The sequence below is a fragment of the Chiloscyllium punctatum genome, chromosome 27 (genome assembly GCF_047496795.1).
Source record: "Chiloscyllium punctatum isolate Juve2018m chromosome 27, sChiPun1.3, whole genome shotgun sequence".
Lineage (NCBI taxonomy): Eukaryota > Metazoa > Chordata > Chondrichthyes > Orectolobiformes > Hemiscylliidae > Chiloscyllium > Chiloscyllium punctatum.
Window position 1 is genome coordinate 30,638,398 of NC_092765.1, and position 23,373 is coordinate 30,661,770.

The 23,373-nt window shown below is 39.5% G+C and overlaps 1 protein-coding gene across 6 annotated transcripts; it reads left to right on the plus strand.

The window, feature by feature from the left end:
- Positions 1-7,781: 7,781 nt before the first annotated feature.
- Positions 7,782-22,252, plus strand: LOC140453619 (zinc finger and BTB domain-containing protein 8A-like). 6 transcript variants are annotated; one of them, XM_072548472.1, is made up of 4 exons: positions 7,782-7,836; positions 16,841-17,789; positions 18,306-18,484; positions 19,879-22,252. In XM_072548472.1, the coding sequence occupies exons 2-4, from the start codon at positions 16,856-16,858 to the stop codon at positions 20,239-20,241; spliced, it is 1,476 nt and encodes a 491-aa protein (XP_072404573.1). In that variant the 5' UTR covers positions 7,782-7,836; positions 16,841-16,855; the 3' UTR covers positions 20,242-22,252. The 6 variants fall into 6 exon arrangements, with proteins under 6 accessions (XP_072404573.1, XP_072404572.1, XP_072404577.1 ...); XM_072548471.1 differs by lacking the exon at positions 7,782-7,836 and adding an exon at positions 7,985-8,105; XM_072548476.1 differs by lacking the exon at positions 7,782-7,836 and adding an exon at positions 7,985-8,105 and having other exon boundaries at positions 18,309-18,484.
- Positions 22,253-23,373: the final 1,121 nt, after the last annotated feature.

Consider the following 23,373-nt stretch of genomic DNA (forward strand, 5'->3'; position numbering starts at 1 on the left):
AAAGAACAATGTCTCTAACTTGTTCCCTATCAGGAATTTTCTAGTATGTTTGGCAGCCAAGCTAACTGACTGTCTCTCGCCTAAGGGTATGTGCTGACTAGACACCACGTTCTGAATTCAGTAATTAAATCACACACATTATAATAGATTCTGGATGTTCTGTTAGCCAATCTGACAGAGGAAAAAGTACCAAATACTTAACATCTGTGGTTGAATAGTCTGTGCAAATTTACTTTGCCTTAAAACTTAAAAATTGAAATATAGTTTTTATATCTTCTCTGTTTAAAAAGAAAATCAAAAATCCAAAATTGTGAAAATTGAAGACTTTTGTTATGTCAAAGATTGCCAAAAGGATTATGCTGCTGCACTGCTTGACCTCCTGAGATCACAACTGTAGTATTCGTTGCGAATGATCCAGGTTCCTGGTCTCAACTGTTGTTACAATCTCTATAGAGACTGATAACTTCTGAAAAGAGATTCAAAATTCCAGTTACAGTTGAAAGAATAGCACAAGATTTGTTTTAAAATGTTTACTATAACAAAATGACTAATCACTTTTTGTGGGCAACTTATACTTAAGTATAAAAAGGAACATTCTCCTTTCATATTTATTACTCGTTGCAATCTCCATGGAACTGCAGTGCTTAGAGCAAGCACTTTCTGGTTGCTCTCAACTTTGGTTGGGATTCCATATCTTTGGTTTGCTGCATGCAGTAGTAACTAAGACTGACCATTTGCTTTCTCCTATCTTTGGAGCATGCTTCTGTATTTCAAGCTTCAGGTCAGTAACTTGCTTTGTTTCAAAATACAGAATACATCTTGGGGTGCAAAGGAAACCGTTTGAATCTTGTATATTATAACTGAGCCCCTGTAATATTGCTTGGCATAGTCTGGATTCTGAACTAGATTATACTGTTTAACTGTGAAGCTGACTTGTTACTTCTGTTCAGGTGCTTGCAGGTATTTTAGCTCCGGGGTCGCTTAGAGACCAGTTACTTCTGGAAGTCCATCTTGATTGATAGCTGTTTGACTTCTCTTGTTACCTCAGCAGGAGGAGAGGGGGAGGAGGGAGGGAGAGGGTAATGTTACTGACTGCATTTCTTTCTTTCTCTCTTTCTAGAAGATTGTTTAATTCCAGTTTGTCATTCGTCCAACATATGGAATTAGAAGTGTTGTTGGATTCACACAGGAATAGCAATTTCTATACACATTTATCCAAGACGAAAAATAAGCTTGTCATTTCATAACTGAATGAAAGAATGAGAGAGGGGGTGCTCTGAGAACCATACAAAGCATGGGAGCAGAATTACATTTTTTAAACCTTTCCTTAAAGCGCAGAACTGTTGAAATGAGAGGGAGCAGCATTACATGAAAGAGGCAAACAAATCACCACTTCAGATATATATATATATATATATAATATGGAAATATGAGGTTAAATACTAAAATTGGTCAAAATCAAAATGGTAAAGTGAATTCAAAGATTCCAATAGCAACTCTTCAAGCTTTTCTGACAAGAAGGAAGCGTCTGAGAGATGAAAATAAAATAATTATTTTCTGAATGCTTTTCAGGTTAAGGTATAAGGATGCAGATGTCCTGCGTGGGAACCTATTGATTCTCCTGTGCGTGGACTTAGAATCATCAGACATTTTATGGCACAGAAGGAAGCCATCAAGCCCTTCCTGTCTGTGCGGATATAAAAATAGCAAACCAGCCTAATTCCACTGACAAATGTTTGGTCCCGAGTCTTAATTGTTATGGCAGTGGTTCAGAATGACATCTAAAGTTCTGCAGAGACTAATCACTGGGTCAAAGGGTAACTAGGGAGAGAATAGGGCCCCTCAAAGATCAGCAAGGCAGCCTGTGTGTGGAGCCATAGGAGATGGAAGAGATACTAATGGAGTATTTTGCATCAGTGTTTCCTGTGGAAAAGAACATGGAAGATAAAGAAGGTAGGGAAATAGATGGTGACATCTTGAAAAATGTCCATATTACAGAGGAGGAAGTGCTGGATGTCTTGAAACACAAAAATGTAGATAAATCCCCAGGACCTGATTAGGTGTACCCTATAACTCTGTGGGAAGCTAGGGAAGTGATTGCTGGGCCCCTTGCTGAGATATTTGTGTCATCGATAGTCACAGGTGAGGTGCCGGAAGACTGGAGGTTGGCAAACGTGGTGCCATGTTTGAGAAGGGTGGTAAGGAAAAGCCAGGGAACTATAGACCAGTAAGCCTGACGTTGGTGGTGGGCAAGTTGTTGGAGGGAATCCTGAGGGACAGGATGTACATGTATTTGGAAAGGCAAGGACTGATTAGGGATAATCAACATGGATTTGTGCATGGGAAATTATGTCTCATAAATTTGATTGAGTTTTTTGAAGAAGGAACAAAGAGGATTGATGAGGGCAGAGTGGTGGACGTGATCTCTATGGACTTCAGTAAGGTGTTCAACAAGGTTCCACAAGAGAGACAGGTTAGTAAGGTTAGATCACATGGGCTACAGAGAGAACTAGCCATTCGGATACAGAACTGGCTCAAAGGTAGAAGATAGAGGATAGTGGTGGAGGGCTATTTTTCAGACTGGAGGCCAGTGACCAGTGGAGTGCCACAAGGATCGGAGCTGGGTCCACTACTTTTCATTATTTATATAAATGATTTGGATGTGAGCATAAGAGGTATAGTTAGTAAGTTTGCAGATGACACCAAATTTGGAGGTGTAGTGGACAGTGAAGAAGGTTACCTCGGATTACAACAGGATCTTAATCAGATGGGCCAATGGGATGAGAAGTGGCAGATGGAGTTTAATTCAGATAAATGTGAGGTGCTGCATTTTGAGAAAGCAAATCTTAGCAGGACTTAATGGTAAGGTCCTTGGGAGTGTTGCTGAACAAAGAGACCTTTGAGTGCAGGTTATAGTTCCTTGAAAGTGGAGTCGCAGGTAGTTAGGATAGTGAAGAAGGCATTTGGTATGCTTTCCCTTATTGATCAGTGTATTGAGTACAGGAGGTGGGAGGTCATGTTTCAGACATTCATTAGGCCACTGTTGGAATATTGCATGCAATTCTGGTCTCCTTCCTATCGGAAGGATGTTATGAGGGTTCAGAAAAGATTTACAAGGATGTTGCCAGGATTGGAGGATTTGAGCTTTAGGGAGAGGTTGAATAGGCTGGGGCTGTTTTCTCTGGAGCGTCAGAGGCTGAGGGATGATCTTATAGAGTTTTATAAAATAATGAGGGGCATGAATAGGATAAATATACAAAGTCTCTTCCCTGGGGTGGGGGAGTCCAGAACTAGAGGGCATAGGTTTAGTGTAAGATGGAAAAGATACAAAAAAGATCCAAGGGGCAACCTTTTCATGCAGATGATGGTTTGTGTATGGAATGAATTGCCAGAAGAAGTGATGGAAGCTAGTACAATTGCAACATCTACCATCAAGAATGGCTTGGCAGCATCAATACTGATTGAACTGGTCAGGTCCTAAATAGTATAGCTGTTAGACTGGGTTTGCGGCAAGTGATGAGGAAACCCAAAAGAGGGAAGAACATACCTGACCTCATGCTTACCAATCTGCTAGCTGCTGAGGCATCTGTCCATGACAGTATCAATAAGAGTGACCAACACACAATCCTTATGGAGACAAAGTCCTGCCTTCACATTGAGAGCACCCTCCATCATGTTTGGTGACACTATCACTGTACTAAATGGGACAGACTTGATCAAGCCTTGGTATCATGAGGTACTGTGGATCATCAACAGCAGCAGAATTGTTCCTGCGTTAATGATGGAATGACTGAATGTTTGTGGACATGGTGTAGCCCATTCAATGGGCTGCTTTGTCCTAGATGATGTCAAGTTTCTTGAGCATTGTTCGAGCTTTCCAGGCAAGTGGGGAATTGTCCATAGCACATCTGACTTGTACCTTTATAGATGGTGGACATTCTCTGGGGAGTCAGGAGGTGAGTTACTAGCTGCAATATTCCTATCCTCTGGCCTACTTTTGTAGCCACTCTGTTTATATGACAAGTCCAATGATGTTTGTGGTCAGTGAACAAAGAACAAAGAAAATATACAGCCCAGGAACAGGCCCTTCGGCTCTTCAAGCCTGAACTGATCCAAATGTACTGTCTAAACCTGTCGGTCAATTCCTAAGCATTTGTAACCCTCTGCACCCTACCTACTCATGCATCTGTCCAGATGCATCTTAAATGAATCTACTGTGCCTGCCTCTATCACCTCTGCTGGCAATGTGTTCCAAATGCCCACCACCCTCTGTGTGAAGTGGTAACCCCTGGATGTTTAATCTGGGATTCATTGATGGTAGCACCGTTGAGTGTCAAAAGATCAGTGATTAGATTGTCTCTTATTGGAGATGGTTATTGCTGGCAATTGGGTGACATGAAGATTACTTGCTACTTGTTATCCACACCTGGATATTGTCCAGGCCTTGTGCATTTGGACCTGGACTGCTTCAGCATCTTAGGAGTCATGAGTGGTGCTGAACATTGTGAACATCCCAATTTCTGACTTGATGATGGAGGAAAGGTCATTGATGAAGCAGCTGAAGGTGGTTGGGCCTATGACACTACCTTGAAGAACTACTACAGAGATGTCTTGGAGCTGAAATGACTGACTGTCAACAATCACATCCATCTTCCTATGTGCCGTACATGACTCCAACCGGGTTATGGCAATTCAAGTGTTTGTTGAAATACTTAAGAGTCATAGAGCCATACAGAAGGAAAGCAAACCCTTCAGCCAAACTTGTCCATGCCAACCAGGTTTCCTAAACTGAACTAAACCCATTTTGCCAGCCCATCTCCTTCTAAAGCTTTCCTATTCAGCTACCTGTGCAAATGTCTTTTAAATGTTGTCATTATATTTGCTTCTACCACTTCCTCTGGCAGCTCATTCTTCCCACTATAGGAAGCATATGAACACATTGGCAAGAGTGCAGAAAAGGTTATAAAAGTGATTGCAGGGATAAGAAACTTCAGTTCTGAGGATAGATTTGAAAAGTTGGGACTGCAGTCGTTGGAAAGGGAGACTAAAAGGAGACCTGATAAGAGATTTTCGAAATCATAAGTGTTCTCGATAGGGTAGATGGGGAGCAAGAAAAGGATGATACTTCATGATACCAAGGTAGAGGAGCAAGAAGAGGAAGGCACCAATTTGATGTGATATGCCACATGTGGGAACAACGTAGATGAATTGCATGAAGTCATGCTTCTTAGAGAGCCAGTGCAGATATGATGGGGCAAATGCCCTCCTCCTGCACCACCAGAATTCTGAGTGTCTGTGGGAGGATAATTAGTGGCTTGATGTTTGTTGCAGCAGGATCTTTCAGATAATTGGGGCATTGGGAAAATTATTGACAAGAGGCACGAGTTCAAAGGGATGGGTTGCATCTCAATAGGGCTGGGTTTGTTTTTATTGCAGGGAGGTTAATTCTTCATGGGTTAGAATTAAATTGGCAGGAGGATATGAGCACTGATATATAAATGTAGTGAAGAGGAATAAAATGCACAAAACAAGGGATGGATAATATTAGAAAAGAGTCCTGTCATTATTAAACAATGGAGCAGACTAAGGAAAAGAGGAATGCAATCGGTTTAAAATGCACATTTACATATTCGTAGGATGGTGTATTGGTTTAGTTAATTCAAATAGACGTGGGAGTTTTCAATAATAATGGTGGAAACATCCAAAAATGACAAGGAGTGGGGGGGGGGGGGGGGGGGGGTTAATATTTGAGGATATCGGGTGTTCAAACAAAGGAAGGCATATGGCAATAGAGGCATGCGGCCAGGAACGGACCCTAGGTCTAACTCATCTGTGCCAACCAGACATCCCAATCTGACCTAGTCCGATTTACCAGCATTTGGGCCATATCCCTCTAAACTCTTTTCCTATATCACTCGGATACCTTTTAAATATTGGAATTGTACCCACTTCCTCTGGCAGCTCATTCCATACGTGCGCCACCCTCTGTGTGAGGAAAAAAGATAACCCTCAATTCCATTTTTTATGACTTTCAAGACCTCCAGCACCTGCTGGCCTGTATTATGCATTCTTTTTAAGACATCATAATTTATTTCCCCAAGTCCCCTAGCTTCCATATCCTTCTCCACAGTAAATATTGATGTGAGTATTTGTGTTTAGTATCTCTCTCATCTCCTGTGGTTCCACATAGATGGCCACGTTAATCTTTAAAGAGGCCCTGTTGTCTCCGTAGTCACTCTTTTGCTCTCTTTGTACTTATAGAATCTTTTGACTGGACATATTAAATGGACCAGGGTAACATGGGAGGTAAATGCACCAGTGCACCAGGGATTGTTTCTTAGTGAGTATTTTGCAAAACCTATCTGGGGATCATGCTATTTTATATCTAGTAATTGTAGTGAGGTTAGATTAATAAAAGCTGCTGCAGTTAAACCTCTAGAGGGTGACAATCACAAAACAGAGAGAATAACTTGGATCTCAAAACAGTGTCCTCAACTTAAAAAGTGTATTTGCGGAGATATGAAGAAAGAACTCTGAAGTGGCTAGGAAAATAGACTGGGGGTGGGGGAGGTAGATAGTTTATAATGCTTAGCAAAAATGTATTTATGTCAAAAAGATGTATTTGACAAGGACGAACCTCATTTGGTTATCAAAGACAGTCAAGGAGAGCATTCAGTCAAAAAACTAAGGAATACAAAGCGATGAAAACGAACGATAAGTTGAAGATATTGACGGAAAGATATTGTGTTGAAAGATGATGAACTTAAACGGGAAAGAACAGAATTTATTTGTTTGGAATTGAGAATAGAGTGATCATGTTCCTGTGATCATTTTGTAGCCCTCAAAGTGAGTAAGGAGCAAATTTGCATGGTAATCAGGTATGAAAGTGAGATGTTAATTAAACAATATCTAAATCAATACTTGTCTAAGTGTTAGGAATGTTATGAAATAGAATACATATAATAAAAGTGACCAATGTTTAACTACATGTGAGGCTTTGCTAGACCTGATGCTGGGAATGAGGTTTGCTAAATGTGAGAGATTACTTGTGTAAGAATGATCATCATTATAAAGTTTAGATTATTTATTGTTCTCAATAACAAAGTAAGTTTTCTAAATTAAAAGGGACTAGTTTTGGATTGAGATACTGCTAGGAACAAAATAAATAAACTTTTTAAAAGATGTTTTAGACACCGTTTAGGTATATTGCAGAAAGGTGAATGATAGGGAAACCAAAGCTCCAGCTCTATGGGAAGAAGCACTATGGAGACGCGTTTCATTTTGTACATGTCAGATGAATTCTTAAAATGAGATGCTGGACAAATACAATATGTTGTAAGTTAGTGAAGAAGAAAATAAGACTGGCAATGTGAAAAAAGATCTGCTATACCGTGCAGGTAGTAAAGAAAAATGGGCGTTACAGCAAGGAGCTCAAGACTACCAAGTCTCTTTCAGATTTATACTTCGGTTCTTAATCAGTGTATAGTTTATTTCGTTCTCTGCATAGCTCTTAACCCCTTTGGCTATATGCTCAGGAAGGATGATGTTTGCTGTCAATTAATGCAGCTCGCTACTCCTGTAATGAGACCTCGGAGAGGGGTCTGTGTAACACTGGTGGAAAATAACAGTTGGTTATTTTCTAGAATCTTATAAAATAAAATTACACCACGAAAACTACTCAAAAACCGCCAAAATTAGTATAACCACAGCAACTGGAATGAAAATTGCGGTTCAATCGTTCGTGCTGCCTTTCGTCTCTTAAGTGCCTCCGGGTGTAAATCCGGGCGTTAAAAGCACGTCCGGGTCGGACCGGGTGGAGTGCAGCGTTGGTTGTTGGTAAGGGAGGGTTCGGGGCGTTATGCCAGCATTAAATCATAAATCTAAATTACCACCCTAGGGCTGCTGAGTTTGGCGGGGGTGGGCGGATTATCGGTTACCCCAGTGAGGGAGGGAGAGGCAGGCTCGGTCTGGGGGCCGGGGGTATAACCCCCGGGGGGGTTACTGGCGGAATCTGTGTCCGGGATTGTGCCGAAGGATAAGCTCCTGTGCGTATGTGACTCGCAGAAAACCGGGTGTTTTAACTGCACGGAGGCTTCATCGGTCAAGTGGGTGAGGGGGAAATCCTTGGGGGTGGGGTGGGGTCTGTATCGGGCTTGCCCCGTTCCCAGCGCGGGTGGATGGATGATGGGGGGGTGGGACAGGAGCAGCACGCCGTGAGTGGGCGGGAGGCAGAGAGACTTCAACGGGCGGATTCTGGGGGAGGGGAGTCACCGCTCATTGAACAGGCGGTGAGGGTGACCGGGCGGATTCGAGTCAGGGAGGAGTTCATCGCGCATTGAAGAAGCGGGTGGCAGTGAGACTGACCGGGCGGGTAAAGGCGGGACGGGGGTGACCGCGCATTGAACGGGCGGATTCTTGTGGAGTGAGGTGAGGTGGGGTGGGCAGGGATCGAAATAAACTGACGGTTAGTGACGGCAGCAGCGCAGCGCAGCGCGAGGCGCAGTGTCAGTTGATCGCGAGCACGGGCGGTTAGTCCCGGACAGCGAGCTGGCGGATTGGCTCCCGGGCGTTACTTGCTATTGTTATCCATTGTGTCGCTGCGATTTGATTGGCATCCGCAGTAGCCAATTACAACAGGGAAGAGGCGGGTTCTGTGTGCAGACGTGATCTGAGTCTATCTACGTTTCCCGCCAAGGTTTTACTCTCAGCTGTCCATTTTGGGGGAATTTTTAAAAATCTTCCAGCGCAAATTGTCCAGGTTTATCAATTGCTTCCTCTAAGTACTCCTGATCTGATTGTTTTCAATGTGTGATTATAGTATGAGAAGCCTATTCGGGTGCTTCACGGTGAAAGCAGTCCTGTTCATCAGTTGATATCATTGGATAAATAAAATCTTGGGAACATCAACTGAGTTGGCAGGATCAAGAAATCGGTTGTTTTCCCTAAATATAACCATTTTATTTGTTTTTACCATTTGTGCGCATTTTTAAAAAATTAACGTGACATTGGAAGACTTTTGGGTTTGGAGGACAGGATAATCTACCAGATTGTGCAACCCCTAGATTAAAATCACACATTATGTCTCTTTTTATCATATTTTCATTTTAGTGTATATTATTAAATATTAACATTTTTTGGTAGTTTATGAACCGAGAGTAAAAGTTATTGGAGATTTACTATTTTTACAATATAGCTGTAAAAAGGATGAATTTGGGAGTGGGACCATTGTAATTGGCAAAAATGTAACTGTAGTGTGAGATGGCTAGCAGTTCCCCTTTGAAATGTGAACTAGAATTTATAATGAAATTTGGTGATAGGAAGTTATTCTGTGGATAGGCATGCATTGAAAGTAAGTTGGTTTTTTAGACTCCCTAGTTCAAGTTAAGCTCTCCAACATCTACAAGAATAAGAGAATAACTGATGAGCTATAGGATAAAACTATGGAATCTTAGAATTTTGCAGCAAAGGAAGAGGCTGTTTACCAAACTGTCTATCACTGTTTTGAAAGAACTATTCTATTTAATCCCACATCACAGCCTTTTCCCCATAATCCTCCAAAATAGTCTTATTTAAGTCATAAAGTACATGCCCAGATTCCATTAAAAGGGTTCTGTGAAATCTGTTTTACTCTCAGTAGTTTATGAACCGAGAGTAAAAGTTATTGGAGATTTACTATTTTTACAATATAGCTGTAAAAAGGATGAATTTGGGAGTGGGACCATTGTAATTGGCAAAAATGTAACTGTAGTGTGAGATGGCTAGCAAAAAAATGTTAATCATACTTTAAAATTTCTCTTTATCTGTTCATGCGATATGGCCATTGCTAGTTAGGCCAGCTTTTATTCACCTGGAGAAGGTAATGTTGTGTGGTCCTTTGGTGTAAGGGACAGTACTGTCAAGTAGTGAGTTCCAGAATTTTGATTTCACAACATGTCTTGTTGAAGAAGGATTGAAGACTTGATGTAATGCATTTTGTAAATGGTACATTCTACTGCCGAAGTGTACATTGGTGGGAAAAGGAGTGAATTTTGAAGAGTGCCAATCAAGTGGGCTAATTTGGAACTTGAGTGTTATTGGAGCTGAATAATCATTATTCTCCTGATTAGTGCCTTGTTATTAGTGGACAAGTACTGGTGGGGGAGGGGGGATGTGAGCTACTCTGTGTATAATTCAAGCCTATGACCCATTCTTGTCGCCATAGCATTTATATGGCTAGTCCAGTTGAACTTCTAGTCAATAGCAAACCCTGGGAGATTGATAATTGGGAATTCACTACTTTGGTAACAGAAAAGTTGCAAAAGGTACTGAATGTGCAATTTTGAGTGAATTGCTAAAGGCAATTTTGAGTGAACAACCCTATTTTTGACTTCATGTTAGAGGGAAGACCGTTGATGAGGCAGCCAAAGATGGTTTGGCCTAGGATATTGCCCTGAGGAACTCCTAGAGTGAAGTTCGTGAATTAATATGAGTGACCTCCACACCATAACTATCTTTTGTGTTAGATACAACTCTACCCAGTGGAGGACTTTTCTCCTGTTTCTATTGTCTGTAGTTAGGAATCCTGAATGCTGTTCTGTCAAATGCTGTCTTTTATGTCAAGGCCAGTAACTCTCACTTCACTCTGGAGTTTAAGTCTTTTGTTCATGGTTGGACCAAGACTGTAATGAGGTCAGGAGATGAGCGAGTGGCTTTGGCAAAACCCAAACTGAGCATCAGTGAGCAGGTTATTCCTTTGCTAGTGCCACTTAGTGGCACTGTTGACAACCACTTTTGTTCTTTTGCTGATGACTGAGAATAGACTGATCGGCTGGTAACTGGTCATATTGGATTTTTGTGTATTGGACATACCTGGGTAATTTTCCATATTGTCTGGTAGATGTCAATAGTCTAACTGTATGGGAACAGCCTGGCTAGGTGTGTGGCTTGTTCTGGAGCACATGTTTTCAGTACTATTGGTGCAATGCAGTCAAGGTCTAAAGCTTTTTGTAGTTTATAGTACCCCCCCTGCCATTTCTTGATATCACATATAGAGAATTGACCTGGTTGTCGCGTGGTATCTATGATGCTTGGGATTTCAGAGAGAGGCTGAGGAGAATCAGTCACTTGGCACATCTGGCAGAAGATGGATACAAATAGAATCATAGAATCCCGACAGCCCATTAAGTCTTCACCGACCCTCCACAGAGCATTCCATCCAAACCTAGTCCCTGACCCTATCCTTGTGACTCCACATTTCTGGACACTATGGTATAAATGATTTCGTGTTATGCATTGATAATCTAGGCTGCTTCATCATTGACAATACACGTGGAACCTCTTTTTTTTTTTCCTTTCAGTTGTCTCCTTGTCCAGTGCCACTCACAATTAGATGTGGCATGACTGCAAAGCTTATATCTAATCTATTGAATATGGGATCATTTAGTCCTTTTTTTTAATGCGTAGTTTACATAGTTTGATGTGCAAGTAGTCCTGAGTTCTGGTTTCACCAAGTTGACACCTTGGTTTTACGTATGTTTGGTGTTGCTCCTAGTAGATCCTCCTGTACTCTTCCTTGAACCAGGAATAATCTCCCATTAGATTGTAATGGAGTAGGATATTATGCCGAGCTGTGAGGTTACTGTGGTTGAATACAATTTAGCTTTTGCTGATAGCGTACAGCATCTCATTGATGCCCAATTTTGAGTTGTTAGATCTGTTGGAAGTCAGTACTATTCATTTCGGTAGTTGGGTACACAACACAACATTGCCAACCCTTGTGAAGACTGGATTTTGTGTCATCATTGACTTGTGTGGTTATCTTTCCTAATGATAGTGCCATAGACAGATGCATCTGTGAATGGTGAGGATGATGTCAAGTGAGTTTGGCTTGTTGGCTCCCTACCACTACAAATGTTCACAGTACAGAGTGTAAGCATATTGGCATGGTTAGATTGTTGGAAACTGGGAAGGCTTAATGGATCATTTTCAGGTTGGCAAGATGTATAAGTGGTGTGTTGTAGTATCAGTGTTGAGACTTCAACCTGTATTCATCCATTACCTGGATGAAGGGACTAAAAGTATGATTACTAACTTTTCTAAAGACAGAAAACAGGTTGGAATTTAAATTGTGAAGTGGACATAGAAGCTACAAAGGGATATGGGTAGGTTAAGTGAGTGATCAAAATCTGGCTTATGTTTCAGTTACACAGGGCAATGGTGAGGGCTTATCTGGAGTTCTGAGTACATTGTTGGTCTCCTTATTTAAGGAAGGATGTAAATATGTTGGGAAAAATTTCAGAGAAAGTTTAATAGACTAATATCTGAAATAGGTAGGTTATCTTATAAGGCAAGACTGGACATGCTAGACTTGTATCTGCTAGAGTTTAGAAAAGTCGATGTGACTTGATTGAAACATTTAAGATCTTGAGGCATCTTGACTGGATTGATGTGAAAGGAATGTTTTGTCTTGTGGATGAATCTAGAACTAGGGGTCACTTTGAAAATATGGAGTTGCCCATTTAAAATAGAAATGAGGCTCATTTTTTTAAACTTGTGAAGCAAGTCTATGCAACTCTTCTTCAAAAGGCAATGGAAGCACAATCTTTGAATAGTTTTAAGGTGGGGTAGACAGATTCTTGGTAAGCAAGTGGCATGGGGAATGAGCGCAGGGGAAGGTGAGCGTGTGGAGTTGAGGTTGCAATTAGATCCTCCATGATCATACCAAATGGCAGAACCTGTTCCTGATTTATACATTTGTATTTCAAGCATAAAATTTGTAAATACAAAAAAACCAAAAAACTACAGCATTACTGTCATGATATATAATGTCGTCTTAACTTCTCAATGTTATTGCTGTATTGCACAAACCAACTTACATGCCGTATTGCATGTAGATGAGTAAATATGAATAGTTTCAGGGATGAGTGATTTCAGTTTCTAGGTTTTTTTGGAGAAGCTGGAGTTATTCTTATTGGAGCAAAGGAGGTTGAGGAGAGTTGAGGTTTTGGGCACGACACAGGAAATGAGGAAAACTTTTTTTATGAAAGGAGTGGTAATAACATGGAACTTGCCTGTAAGAATGATGGAAATGAAAATGATGAATGATTTCAGAAGAAATTTGGATTGTTCTTGAAGGAAGTAAATTTGGCATATGGCAGAAGGTATTTAAGTAGGAACAAAAATAGGCCATTGAGCTTCTCTCGCCATTCAGTATAATTGCTGCTGATTAAACACTTCTGTGTGTCTTACCTAGGCCATCCCCATAATTGTGTGTGATTTTTGATAGTTTGACATCTATCAATCCCTACTTAAATGTACTCAAAACTGAACTTTCACAACCCTCTGGACAGGAATCCCCAAGGTTCACAACTCTATGACTAAAAGCAGTTATCCTCGTCATTGACTAAAGTGGCATTCTCCCTCATTCTTAAGTTTGCCCCCTGGTTATATCCCAACTAGGGGCAGCATCTTACCTGCATTTATCCATTTTAATTATTTTGTAAATTTCAATGTGATCACCTCATTCTTCAAAACCCGAGAGAATACATGCCCAGTTTGCCCAATCTTTCTTCATAGAACAGCCCAACATCTAGGGAGCAAGTCTGGTGAACCTTCAAAGCACTACTCTAGGGCCAATATCTTTACTGAGCCAGGACAAAAAACTGTGTAATGTACAGTCTAACCAGGCTGCTATATAATTGAAGTAGGACTTCACTTCTCTTGTATGCATATTCTCTTGCAATGAAGTTTACTATTCAATTTGCCTTCCCAATTGCTTGCTATACCCGCATTTTAATCTTCAGTGACTATTGATAAGGGCACCTAGGTCCCTTAGTACATCTATACATCTGATGTCTTAATATTTAAGAAATACTCTGCACATCTGTTCCTCCTGCCAAAGTGGATAACATTTTCCACATTATATTCCATTTGCCATGTTCTTGCCCATTCACCAAGCCTGCCCAAATCCTCCTCATGTTGTTTTACATCTTCAGAATGTACATTCTCACTTAGCTTTGTATCATCTGCAAATTTGGAAATATTATGTTTGATCACCACCTCTCATTTTTCAATATATATTGTGAGAACTGGGGTTTGAAGTACTGCACTAATTACAACCTACCCATGTGAAAATGACCTATATATGCACACATTTTATTTTCTATATGTCAGTCTTAGTGCATGTCAGTTCATTACCTACTATCCCATGTATCTTAATTTTTCTAAGCAGCCTTCTCAAAATCTAAATATAACACCTTCATCAGCCCTCCTTTATCAATTTTGTTAGTAATGTCTTCAGAAATCTGTCAAAAATCCTGTTGACAATAGCCAATCAATTGTTATTATCTGTATCTATTTAACACATCCTTTGTAACAGATTCTAGTTCTTCCCCCTATTATATAAGGCTAATATATATAGCTCTGAATTTTGTCTTGCTCCTTTCTGAAATAGAGGTGTGACATTTGCTACATTCCAATTTGCAGGAATTATTCCAGTACCTGTAGCATTTTGGAACATAATCACTAATGTGTTAGCTCAGTAGCCACCTCATATAGCACTCTGGATATAGAATGTCAGGTCCTAGGATTTGTCAACTTTCAGCCACATTAATTTCTCCAGTACAATAATTTGCTACAATTCCTCCATCTCCTTAGTCACTTGGATCTCTAGTTCTGGGAGGTTACTTTTATCTTTCTCAAAAAACAGACACAAACTAGTTTTTTCTCTATTTTCCAACTTAAATTCTCTTTACCCTGCCAGTAATGGACCCATATTTGAATATATATTTTTGAAAAAGCAGTTTTGATTATGTCACTCCATAGAGTCACTAACCAAAAGAGTTTGTTTTAAACTGCTTTAAAGTTGTGTTATGTTGAAAGTGTAAATTCATGAGGAGCATACATAAGATGAACAGCAAAGGTTGTTTCTCTAAAGTGGGGGATTTCAGAAGTAGGAGGCATATTTTTAAGGTGAGAGGAGAAAGGACATGGGGCAATCTTTTTACTTAGAGTGTTTAGTGAGTGGAATGAATTGCCAAAGGAAGTGGTGGGTGCAGATACAGTTACAACGTTTAAAAGACATTTGGATAAGTACAATGAATAGGAAAGGTTTGGAGGGCCAAATGCAGGCAGGTGGGACTAGTTTTGTTTGAAAACATGTTTAGTGTGGACCAGTTGGACTGAAGGGTCTGTTTCCATGCTGTTTGACTCTACAATTTTATGACTCTAGTTAGATGCAATCTTGTCCCTTATTTGTATTGTCTATTGAAGTGATTTCTACATAAAATGTTGACTTGACGCTTTAGAAAAAAATTTTAAAATGCAGAAAATACACAACAGAACAGGAAACAGCTGAGATTGTCTTGTAGAGAAATACGTTTAAAGGATTCAGCAGGTGGACTTTGAGAACTTAATATTGATAAATTTGGTTTACTAAAGTATTCCGTATTATTGCAGGTTTTATGTCATTTTTTTCTATTGTCTGGAGACATAGAGGTTAGGATTAGGAATAGGCCATTTGGTCCTTCATGCCTGTTCCACCATTCACTATCATTGTGACTTATTCTTCAATTCAGTACTTTTTCCTCATACCCTTTTAGACCTAAGAACAATATCTATCTCTCTTTCGTAAATATTCAAATGTTTTGTCTTCGAGTGCTCTTTCTGGGAGAGCATTGCACAGGCTCACCAATCTCTGAAGGATGTTCTCCTCCTCTTGGTCCTAAATGGCCTACCCTGTAACCTTAAATTATAACCCCTGTTTCTGGACGCCACAGTTATTGGGGACATCCTTTCTTGTGTTTATTTTGTCTACTCCTGTCAGAATAGTTCATAGGTTTCTGTGAGATTCCCCTCATTCTTCTAAACTCCAGTGTGTATAGTCCTAACCAATTGTGTCTTTTCCAGGAATTAGTTTGGTACATCTTTGTTGCACTCCCTCCTTCGGCAGAATATCCACTTCCAGACAAGGAGACCATAACTGCACACAACACACCAGCTATGGTCTTACTAAGACCTCAACAATCACAACAAGATATCCATGCTCCTTTACTCGAATCCTCTTGTAATGAAGGCCAATATAACATTACCTTCTTCACCACCTGTTGCACCTGCATGCTTACTTTCAACAAGGACATCCAGGTCTTGTCATTGCTCTACCTTTTCCAGTCTATCACCTTTAAGATAAAAATCCATCTTGTTTTGCTACCCAAGTGAATAATCTCAAATTTATCCACATCATACTGCATCTGCCATGCTTTTAGCCACTCACTGAACTTGTTCACCTCACACTGAAGCGTCTCTGCATCCTCCTATCCAGCTTTGTGTCACCTGCAAACTCAGGTATTATATTTAGGTCTCTCCTCTAAATTATTGTAAATAGCTGGGGTCTAAGCACTGATCCCTATGGTCCCTCACTGGTCACTGGCTGCTACTTGGAAAAAGACCCAGTTATTTAATCTCTTCCTGTCTGCCAACCACTTCTCAATCCATATCAGTACATTGCCCCCAGTCAGATCCACTTTAATTTTACATGCTAATCTCTTTTGTAGGACTGTATTGAAAACCTTAAAGCTTAAATAAACAACATCTGCGATCTCCATTATTTCTTGCTTAATACAGAATTTTATTAAAAACAAAATGCTACTTGGAATGTATTAAGAATTTAATTTCAATTATAAATTGGTAGGTCCCTATATATGAAAGGCAGCAAAGGATATGAGGAAAGTGTAGGAATATAGCATGAATTAGGAGATCAGCCATGATCCCATTGAATGGCAGAGCAGCTCAAGGGGCTGAATAGCCTATTGCTGCACCTATTTCCTATCAGTAAAGTAATGTTCTTCATTCTTCATGTCCACAGAAGACTGCTCTCAAAATGGAGATCTCCTCACACCAAGCCCGATTGCTTCAACAGTTAAATGAACAACGCAAACAAGAAATGTTTTGTGATTGCAGCATCATTGTGGAGGGAAGAGTCTTCAAGGGTCATCGTAATGTTTTATTTGCCAGCTGTGGCTACTTTCGGATGCTTCTCTTACATAACGCACAGGATGTGGGACAGCCTACGGTAGCGACTTTTGATGTCTTTTCTGCTGATGCATTTACACTTATTTTAGACTTCATATATTCTGGGAGGCTGTCCCTCACAAGCCAAAATGTCATTGATGTGATGTCAGCAGCCAGCTACTTGCAGATGACTGACGTGATCAGTGCCTGCAAAAGCTTCATCAAATCATCTCTGGACATCAGTGAGAAAGAGAGATATTTCAACCATTCCAGTAATGGTGAAAATAAGTGTGGGGATGTGTCATCTTTGTATACCAGCAGCCGAGGTCTGGAGACTAACTCTGTTCACGTTCAAAAAAGTACTGATCCAGGGTCTGTTGTTGGACACTCCTGGAGAAACTTCAACTTTCATCAACAAGTTGCAAACCTCCAGCATTCTCCAAGAGACCATCTGCCAAACTCTTTAGTGAATAATCGAGCACACCAGGAAGTACCTGAGCTTCCTGTTTTCAAAGTTAGTAATCTGTGTGGTTCTGGTGTGACTGCCAGAACATCTGAAAATATAAACACTGTTTCTCAAGCTGAGGAAAAAAGAACACCAGATTCTGAACTGAGTGCCCCTCATGTGAGTTATCAGTTCAGGCATGAGCCTGATGTTTTGCCCAGGGACTGGCCATTGCCGCGACGAAATGGTGACTCAGTAAGGCAACCTTCACGAGGTAGAGGTCGAAAAGCTGAAGATTGGTATCCTCCAATGCCTACAATTTTGGAAGTTGTGGGGGACTGGAGTGGAGAAGGTGCAGGTAAAGTGTTTTATATCCTGTGTGTCAGAATGGGATGGAGGGCACATTTCTAGTGCGTCTTGGTGTCCGGCTCCCTTTTGTTTTCTGTAAAACATCTTTATCTAGTTTTACCCCTATCCAAAGACAGGATAGCCCACATATGAGATCAGATCTGTAAATTTGCTGCATGTTAGTATTTCAATTAGAATCCTGTAATTTGAAAGGTTGTTGCCAATTTAATTGATTTGTAATTACAAATTTCAGAAACACAGGAGGGAAAAAGGTAAGGTGCTGTGTGTTGTCCCTTCCTGTGTGAATTGAAGAAGTGTAAAAGATTGTGATGAGAATACAACTGTAAATGTAGCTCCCTTAGATGTTTTCTTATTTGAGGAATTCCAACAATTCAAATGCTGTGGGCAGGCGATTTTAATATAACTTATATTTACATTCATCTGGTTACATTGCATATATAGAACATTGTCAATATTTTAATTTCAGTATAAGAAGGTTGTACTGATAAAGTGCATTTTTTCCAAGGAGACTGCAGTATGTTACCAAAGATGAGATTCAAGTGTCCATTCTGTACGCATACAGTAAAGCGGAAATCTGACTTGAAGCGACATCTTCGATCACATACAGGGGAGCGACCATATCCCTGTGACTCCTGTGGGAAGAGATTCACACGGCTTGAGCATCTTCGTAGCCATGTCCTAACTGTAAGCATGAACTCCTTTTGCACTGTGAGATTGCAAATTATTTCTTGTTCCAATGTTCATCACTGCATATGCGCATCTTGAATTCCTGTAATTTAACTGAACCATTATCTGTTGTACAGTAACGTAATCAGTAAGCTGGAATGGGGAGAAGCATGACTGATTAGTACCAGACTACCACTTGGATTAGGTCAGGCATAGAGTTGTGGAATACTAACGAGCTTCATCCAGAGGCTCACTGATGATGTTACCTAGTATGATGACGAAACGCCTGAAAACGAACCTTCCAGCTCAGTCAGCAAACCTGCATCCAGGATTGTGGAGTACCTGATCTTCTTTCATTTTCTCTTTGATAGGGTTTTTAAAGTAAAATTTGGTCATTTAAAACTCAACTTACATAACTGACTCATATTTTTCTCTCCTGCTATCCTGTTCAAACTGCACTTTTACTTTGGACTATCGATAAAAAACAACCTAGTTAGTATTACTCATTCATTCGCATATGCTTTGCTAAAATTCAGGTCCTTGGCTCACTGTCTGATGCTTTATCCTGAACTAGTTTCTTGGCAGTTTTTGCCAGTGATCGGTCAGAATTCTCTTCCACTCTTGGGCCAAGGTGAAGAGGCAAGCCCAAAATCTACCTCAGCTGGAAAATGAATCAATCTGCGCTGTTATTACTTAAATTACAGACTAGCCATCTAGCTAACAGGCCATCTATATATGAACAAGAAAAGATTATTGTAAAGTTCTGTTAGATTACAGATAATTTATGATTAAGAACTTCTAAAACTGAAAGAACTCTGCTTTTTTCAACCTGGAACAATTTCAAAGGTCTGGCTCTAAATATTATATGTGGTCAATCTATTCCCATTAACAGTGATGGAACTTAAGTTGGAAGTTATCTTGCTGATTTTGAAACAAACAAATTGTTGCTTGATATAGTCAGTGTTTTATATACATTGCAATGTTGGGTATATATCAGTTGACCCCACTTCCCAAAATATTACAATTAACGTAATGGAACAGAAGTTAATGTGTATAATGAACTCATAAAAACATACGAATGTGCCACTTGATCCACTGTGCTTGTGCTGGCTGTCTTGCAGTGCTCTCAAAATAGCCGAGCTTCTTTGCTTTTTTTCTCAAGCTCAAGTTTTGTTCCTTCAAGTATTTATCCAAATCTCTTGGGATTATTATTCCCCTTTCAATCACAATAGTTCACTGCCTTTTTAAAAAAAAAACTTTTTCTCAGGTTGTCCATTATTTCTTTTGCCAATTACTTTAAATCTGACTTCCAATTTACAACCATTTTGCTACTAGATAAAGTCTCTATCAATCCACGACATTACCTATGGCTTTCATTTTCCTAATTTTATATTTTGTTTGAACATTCCTAGATCCACAAATCCGGAAAGCTGGTTATCTGCAAGGTCTGCAAGAAGCCATTCACCGGCATTGCAGCTAAAATTGTGCAACATGATGGCAAGTGCTATGGACTGTGCAATAATTGTGCATGTCTGATGAACTCCGGTCACGATGATGAGCCTATTGACCTGGAAGCACAGCCAGACCAGGATCTGGAATTTCAGGAAAGTGACAAAGAATCTGGCTGGATGTCCACAGAGCCAGATGGAGAGACTGAGATCCTGAGCTCAGGGGGCGAGGGTTCAGGAAACAACGAAGTTCATGCAGTACAAGAAATCCTGGATGATGCAGATGAAAAGGTCCAAATTTATGAGAAAATTAAGAATAGTGACTGAATAAACAAATATACAAATTTTTCTTTAAACAGAAAGTAAACATATAAGAGTTATTGAGGTTCCTGAGCCAGATTCCAACAATATCTACATTTCTTTGCCTAACAGAAGGTTAAAAGCCGCAGATATATATTTGTTTCTCATTCCTGTTAAATGGGGTGAGGGGTGAATTCTTCAACAAATATCTAACTATTGTTTTAAAAATTAAATTGTTTTGATGTTACGTGAAGAGTGGTAAAAAGGAAGTGAATCTTCAGGATGTGATTAGAATAGATCTTCCTCTGGATTTCTTTTGTGCTCAAAAGTAAAAACAAAATACAGCTATCAGAGAGCCAATTCTCATGGCAAACTGTCCTATCTAATGTTGTACATAGGTATGAGAGATTCAACAGCAACATTTTGTACTCAAAAATGGTCCTGGAATTGTATTTTTATTCATAGGAAATGTGATGTCACTGACAAGGCCACCATTTACTGTTCTTGTGTTGTGTTCAAAGCAAGTGTGAACAAATACAAAACCTATGTCGGCTTGTTTTAGAAAAGTAAGTATTTGTGGAAAGGGAAAGGTACATGTTACTGTCACTTTAATTCCAGTAGTGTAGTGGTGCTGCTGGCAGCCCCAATTATTTATCCATTGAACTCTTGATCTAATCAGTTTTTCAGACTTAAGATAGAAACTCTCAATGGCAGGAATTAGAACAAACCTCATTTAATGATGTTGCCAAATCAATTTTTTTTCAACATACTTCCTCCAAAGGTTCACTTTGTTTGAAATCATACAATTTACTTTTTGGTCATGTGAAATGTAGAGAATAAATATCCCATGTCATTATCTACTTTGCTTCTTAGTTTGTTAAAGCAAATGTTGCTCATTCTCTTCAGTTTTAGTTAGAACATCTTTGTCACTCTCATGTTATGATGTATTGGGGTATACAAAATATCCTTGGTGTTTGGACTCCTTGGACTTCAGAAATATAGAATTCACATGCAGAACAATAACTTGTGTTTAATACAGCATCTATAATAGGGTAAAACTATTTGCCTTAGTAAACGGTAACTCATCATACAGAGACTTCATTATTATCCTTCATTACTTTTCATGGCCTGGTGTTATTAGATCTGAATGTAAAATATTGCTGGAAATGGTCTCTCTGGTTATATGCCTAAGCTTCAAATTAAAGTGCCCAGTCAGGTGACTCTCTGAGCACCATTATACAAAAAAAAAGGAAAGGTACATGTTACTCACTGGTCCACAGGTAGGCATTTTGGGAAATATAGGAGAAAGTGAGGACTGCAGATGCTGAAGATCAGAGTCGAGAGTGTGGTGCTGGAAAAGCACAGCAGGTCAGGCAGCATCCGTGGAGCAGGAGCCCTGATTCCTGATGAAGGGCTAATGCTTGAAATGTCGACTGTCCTGCTCCTTGGATGCTGCCTGACCTGCTGTGCTTTTCCAGCACCACTCTCTTGACAATGGGATATATGTTTTATATTTTGTTGCAAAGAAGACTCAATTTACATAATGGTTTAGGGAAAAGATGATAAGGAATTTGATTTTAAGTGATCACGAATTAAAATTTTGTGGTTCAAGCCTTAACATAAGGCTGATCCAGAACAGTTATGTGCTATTGCAAGGAATGGAATTTTTTAAAATGTACATGTTTGCTCGGATTTTATCTTACAGCAGTTGAAGGATTGCTCAAATATGATATGGTTCATTACTTTTGTATGATTGTGTATTTTGAAATATTCAAAATTAAACTTAATGTTTTGTTGTGGGACTAATTATTTAAGTTAGGTATGGATCGAATGAGTGTTCTGAATAGCCAAACACATTTCGTTTTAATAGCTGAGACTTGTAATGTATTATGTTAGCTTTAGAACAACAGTGTTATTAAATCATGTCCAAGTTGTAAGTCCAAATAATTTTCTTTGTACTTTGGAGGCCAGAAAAATGTCTGTTTATTCAACAGAGTGTAAATAACTGACAAAATAAATTGAACATTTTTTTCACAAATTCTGTCAGTCATATGAACTAATTTGGTGTTCTGATGATTATATTTTCAGTTCAGCACAAATGACAATTGTAGATCAATTAACAGCATTACAATTGTCACATATTTGAGGTCACCACTATATAGTCTCATAGCTCCTTAGTTTAATTTTTAAATTTTCTTTTCACTCATTCATGAGATGTGGGTATTGCTGGCCAGACTAGCACTTATTGCACATCTGCAACTACTCTAAGGCAATTTAGGTGTCAGCCATATTGCTGTAGTTCACATAGACCAGACCAGGTAAGGATGTATGATTTCCTTTCCTAAAGGGCATTAGTGAACGAGGTGAGTTTTAATTCCAGATCTATAGTGAATTCAAACTTCACTATCTGCCATAGTGGGATCTCAACTGACATCCTCAGAACATTAGCCTGGAGATCTGGATAACTCGGCCAGTGTCTTTACAACGACATCATCCATGCTAGTATATTACCCCCAGTCTCAAGCACTTTAAATTTAATTTGCTAAGCTCCCATATGGGGAATATCAATGGCCATCTGAAATTCAAATCTCACTAAAACAATTGGGTCTCTGTCAAGGGCTTTGCTTGTAGTACCCTCAAAACCTCTTAACTGGTTTGTCAAACACAATTTTTCCTTCATAAATCCATGTTGGTTCAGTCTCATCATAAAAAATTACATAAATATCTAACAATCACACTCTTTAATAATTTCTCTAGTTTTGCCACTACTGACTTGCAGCTAAAAGATCGGTAGTTTCCTCTCCTTCCTTTCTAAAACAATGGTGATACATTTGGAACCTTCCAGTTTGCCAGTACTTTGTAGACTTAATAGAATTATGAAAGATGAATAATACATTTTCTATATCTGTTGCCATCTCTTAACACTAGGGTGAAGGTTATTGGATCCTGAGGACTTGTCAAATTTCAGTCCCATAATTTTGTCAATGCAACTTTTTCACTCACTAATATTTTTCAGTTTCATATTCTCATTGCAACTTGGATCTTTATTATTTCAGGGTAACATTGTCTCTTCTGGCTTCATATTGAGGATACTTTGCATGTTTGGTGTAGTGCTATCACTGTGCTAACTGGTATTGAGGCCACATAGATCGCTAATTT

Bases quoted from the DNA above. Each gene is read 5' to 3' on its own strand.
- LOC140453619 (XM_072548472.1), top strand. From the start codon at position 16,856: ATGGAGATCTCCTCACACCAAGCCCGATTGCTTCAACAGTTAAATGAA. The intron at 17,790-18,305 runs GTAAAGTGTTTT...ATTTTTTCCAAG, and splicing joins CTGGAGTGGAGAAGGTGCAG to GAGACTGCAGTATGTTACCA. The intron at 18,485-19,878 runs GTAAGCATGAAC...GAACATTCCTAG, and splicing joins TTCGTAGCCATGTCCTAACT to ATCCACAAATCCGGAAAGCT.